The 4,936-nt window shown below is 35.5% G+C and overlaps 1 protein-coding gene across 1 annotated transcript in view; it reads left to right on the top strand.

The window, feature by feature from the left end:
- The first annotated feature begins 862 nt into the window (after positions 1–862).
- LOC116029214 (regulator of nonsense transcripts 1 homolog) overlaps positions 863–4,936 on the top strand; it is a 13,788-nt gene continuing 9,714 nt past the window's right edge. Inside the window, exons 1-6 of the mRNA XM_031271123.1 lie at positions 863–1,608; positions 2,998–3,249; positions 3,793–3,963; positions 4,119–4,169; positions 4,458–4,550; positions 4,651–4,746. Of these exons, the coding sequence (XP_031126983.1) occupies positions 1,075–1,608; positions 2,998–3,249; positions 3,793–3,963; positions 4,119–4,169; positions 4,458–4,550; positions 4,651–4,746 (1,197 nt within the window). The 5' untranslated portion in view covers positions 863–1,074. The remainder of the gene's footprint in view (positions 1,609–2,997; positions 3,250–3,792; positions 3,964–4,118; positions 4,170–4,457; positions 4,551–4,650; positions 4,747–4,936) is intronic.

The following is a 4,936-nucleotide window of genomic DNA, read 5'->3' as shown; positions in this document are numbered from 1 at the left end:
ATACTTAATTTTTATTCAAATTTACATTTTAATATTGAATTATTTTTATTTAATACAAATAAAAACAATAGTTAAATAATAAATACCAACAATAGTGAAAATAATAATAACAACAACAATTATTATTTTTAAAATAAACTTATTTTAAAATGTATACCTAAAATTAAAATAAGTTCAAGATAATCCAACAAATAAAAATAATTTATTCATATCTTTTAAAATCATTTCACATGTTACATGCTGATAGTAAATACTCGTAACTAATTTATCAAAAACTTTTATACAATTTACTAATACTACCAGCTGATAAAAACATCTAACACAATCATCTATCATATATTCGCTACACAATGAGTTACAAAATATAAGCTAATTTCCAAACACCACAATATTTTTTAAATTGTTATTCCCTTGTTCCTCCCTTTCTATACCCCATAAGTCACACATTCAAAAAATGAGAAAAGTAACATTTTGAGTAAATTATGTGTTTTTATGCATTAAAATTACAAAGTACTACCTTAAAGTGATATCATCATGATTGGCAACTATTACAAAGATTCTTTAATGTTCAGCTACCTATTTATCACTTTGTTTTTTCATCTTTTTTAACAATTATTTTCTGTCATATATGATATATATAATAATAGTTTATTATTCTTGGTATTTAATTTAATTTAATTTGGGATTGTTATGACTTATGAATTGCACGATATTGCTGAGTAGTGAGCACACCCTTCTACCCTTTCAAAAAAAGAAAAAAGAAAAAAGTGAGCACACCCTTGACGCGCTCGACGCGCCGCCTAAGCAGAAAATTTATCACGTGACGACCTCAGGCTTCTTTCACGTGACTTGCCCTCATTTTGTCATACCTCCTTCGCGTGACCTCAGCTCAATCCGGCTTCAACCGCTGCCGGAAGCGCTTACCTATACATACAAAAAACTGTATCTATTAATCGCAACCCTTCTCTGGTCCACCATTCGTCTTCTCAGCCCTAATCTCTCTCTATCTTTCTCTGAATCAATCCCTAAGCCCTAACCCTTCCCCCAATTCGCATTTCCAATTTGGTTCCTGTGATGGATTCACAGGTCAACAATCTCTACGACACTGCGTCGCAGCCGGACACCGGCAACGACGCCTACACGTTCCTTGAGTTCAATACTCCGGGCGAGGACTTTGATTACCCGGAGTTTCAAGAGCTTTCGCAGCCTATTCGAGCCTCGGCGTGGCCCACGCCCTCCGATTCCTTGGTCTCCGAATCTCCCGACAGGCCTCGCTCCTCGGATGCCTCTCCCTCAGCCAAATCCCGCGGCGGCGGAGGAGGAGGGAATGGCGCCAGTGGAAGTGGTAATAGTAATAGTCTTAGTAGTAACCATGCTGCTGCTACGGTCGACGCCTTGGTCGCCGGGATGAGCGGGTTGAATTTCGAGGAGACTGGGGATGATGAGGGTTTTGAATATGGAAAAGGGAATTTTTCCGTGGAGCATGCTTGTAGGTACTGTGGTGTTACGAATCCAGCTTGTGTTGTGAGGTGCAATGTCCCGTCGTGTCGCAAGTGGTTCTGCAATTCTAGGGGAAACACTTCCGGCTCGCATATTGTCAATCACCTGGTAAGTCTTGGAAGATGTCTGCTTGTTTCTTGTAATCTTTTTCTACATGCTTAAGACTTTGTTTCTTGTCCACTTTTGTGCTATGTTGATCAATGGAGTTTTGAAATTCAGAGTAATAGGTTTCCATTTTATTAAGTTTTTTTCTATATTAGTGGTCTATGTTCTCTCCAAAAAAAACAAAAGAAAACTTTTCTCCCTCTTACTCCCTTAATTCCTTTCTATATTTATAGTGTATATTGTTGGGGCGTTTAATTGGTCTTTCTTTGCCTTGTAACATAAGTGAAATGGAAGGTAATCAGGTGCAGTTAAAGATGTGGCTAAAAAATCTCTTAGGCAGAGATGCATTAGAATAGTTGAAACCTGAACACTGGACATCCTCTAATTATTTTTTCTTAATATGCAATTTTTTTGGGACAATGATATGAAGTGATTGTGATGTGAAAGTTAACAGATTGAACACCAAAATGAACTTTAACCTCAAGAAAGGCACAGGTCAATGGAATGTTGGGCATTTTTATGACAGCTTCACTATATCATGGATTTCTTTTTCTTTTCTCTATAACAGTATAGCTACATATGGCACTTCTCACTTCTCACTTCTCACTTCTCAGGGTTCAGAGATTAGTATTTTTGGTATGTGATACTATACTCACTGGCAATATTGTGGAAATGGGGCTAGAATTTGACTTTGGATTAGTTGTTAATAGTTGAATGAAATATTAAAGATCTCACTTTCAAGACTGATGAAAATGAATGGTAAATGATTGGCGAAATTTAGTTGAGCAACCTGCTTATACTGCAACTGATGTACTTGGAAATGTGTGGATATGAAAATCTTCCTCTGACTTAATCTTGAAATGTTTGTTGTTCCCCATGAGGTAATGACATTCTTTGTATTGGAAATGGATTTGGTTATAGCACAACCAATCCTGAACAAAAAAAAATGATTGGCATCAATAGTTGAGTTTTGGAATTTTGCACGGTGAAGGGACACTAGAGCTACAACCAGAGTAAATTTTTTATTTTGATTTATATTTCCAAGTAGGGCAGTGGAAGAAATTTTATGAACTAAGCAAAAAGATGGGAAAAAAAAATATATATGATCCTTCATATCATTTCTAATTAAAAATTTTTCCTAGTACAATCCTTTTAGTGACTTAATGTTTGTTATGTGGATGTGCTAAAATTGGGCAAATAATAGAGAAATACAAAAGGAAAAGTGCATGCTATGTTTATCGTTTTCATTTTAGATGTTAAGGCTACTTGTGCCAATCTAGACATTCACTAAAGTTTCATAAATTAAAATGTAATACTTTTTTCCATAACAATATGTTGAGAGAATTATTTACCAATGATATTTTCCTTGTGTTTTCTGTGTAATTTTTTTAGGTCCGAGCAAAGCACAAAGAGGTGTGTCTTCATAAAGATAGTCCACTGGGAGAGACAATTCTTGAGTGTTATAATTGTGGTTGCCGAAATGTGTTTCTTCTAGGGTTCATCTCTGCCAAGACAGAGAGTGTTGTTGTTCTCCTTTGCAGGGAACCTTGCTTGAATGTTAATGCATTGAAAGATATGAATTGGGATCTTAGTCAGTGGTGTCCTCTGATTGATGACAGATGCTTTTTGCAGTGGCTTGTCAAGGTTTGTGATATATTTTTCTACTGTTCAATGTTGTAAAAATTTAGGTGCCTCTCGGGCATTTGATGGGTGACTAGGTGCTCAACTAAAAATAAAGGTGTTGGTGGTGGTTTTTATTTATTTATTTTTATAATTTTTATTTATTTATTTTTATTTATTTATTTTTTTTTGTGTATGGCTTTATTTTTTATGACTTCTAGCAAGTATTCCTCTCATAAAATAATAAAATATAAATGTTCAATTGCACCTAATATTCTAAAAACACATAATACTCCAACGTCCAACCATAACACATAAAAATGAAACCAAAAATAAAAAATAAAAATATTGGCTGCCTAGATGGCCAAGCGCATAGAAGGGCAATTTTCCCATTCTTCCCTTCAGCCTAGGGGCACCTAGTGTTTAGTCAGCGCCTAGGTTGCTGCCTAGACTGATTTTTACAACAGTTCTACTATTAAGTCCATCATGTTTATTTGTTACTCTGTTTTTATCTTGCCGGTATGGGCTTATAATACATACTTATGAAATCCTGTTTATTTGTTTCAGGTCCCATCTGAACAGGAACAGTTGAGAGCACGCCAGATCAGTGCTCAGCAAATAAACAAGGTTGAAGAACTGTGGAAGACAAACCCTGATGCTACCCTTGAAGATCTTGAGAAGCCTGGAGTGGATGATGAACCTCAGTCTGTTCTCTTGAAGTATGAGGATGCATATCAGGTGTCTATACTTGTCTCATAATTCAGATGTAGTTAATTTGCTTACCTGTATTGTCTATTGTCTATAGTTACTTGACAATTTTGTTCTACAACATCTATGATAGACTGACTGCTAAGAGCACTTTCATTTATTAATACCATCCTGTTTCCTTGCAGTACCAAAATATCTTTGCGCCTCTGATCAAGCTTGAAGCTGACTATGATAAGGTATTCTGTTTCTTTTCTTGCTGTGGTGGGTGAAGAAGTTTTCATTTTTCTTTTGTTACTCTTTCCCTTCTTCTTGGTTCTCCGGATTTTTTATTTTTATTTTTATCTTGTTTTTTTTTCCTGGATGCATCAATTCTGTGCCTAAATTCAATGATTATTTCTGTATAGTGGAAAATCCTTTCCTTTAAAAATGTATAAATCTGCTTCCATTGTTCTTCAATGTTTGTTTACTTGTGCACATTGAATACTAAAGTTATACAACTTATTGATTGTTATATCTTTTTGTAGATGATGAAAGAGTCGCAAAGTAAAGACAACGTCACTGTTCGCTGGGACATTGGTCTCAACAAGAAACGTATTGCATATTTTGTTTTCCCAAAGGTACTTTTTTAGCCTTTTTCTGTTTTGATATGTGAAGTTTCACAATTAAATTGCATGTTATCCTGCTGTTCTTTTCTGAAGTAGGAAATCTGTTTTTCAGGAAGATAATGAGTTGCGACTGGTACCTGGTGATGAGTTGCGGTTGCGTTATTCAGGAGATGCAGCTCATCCAGCTTGGCAATCAGTAGGGCATGTGGTAGGGCTTTTTCCTTCATTTCTAATGCTCTCTTTTGAAAAAGAAGGAAATAGAAATGACTTCTGAGGTTCTTTACTGTTGAAACTAGAAAAATGGGAGATGCCTGAGAATATTTGATTTCAATTTCTTTTGTACTTTCTACAAGGGCTAATGAATGTTTTGATGTACTTTTTTTTTGGGGGGGGGGGGG

Source organism: Ipomoea triloba, chromosome 9 (assembly GCF_003576645.1).
Source record: "Ipomoea triloba cultivar NCNSP0323 chromosome 9, ASM357664v1".
In the NCBI taxonomy this organism is placed as follows: Eukaryota; Viridiplantae; Streptophyta; class Magnoliopsida; order Solanales; family Convolvulaceae; genus Ipomoea; species Ipomoea triloba.
The sequence above is the reverse complement of the archived record's forward strand: the minus strand, read 5'-3'. Positions and strand labels throughout refer to the sequence as shown.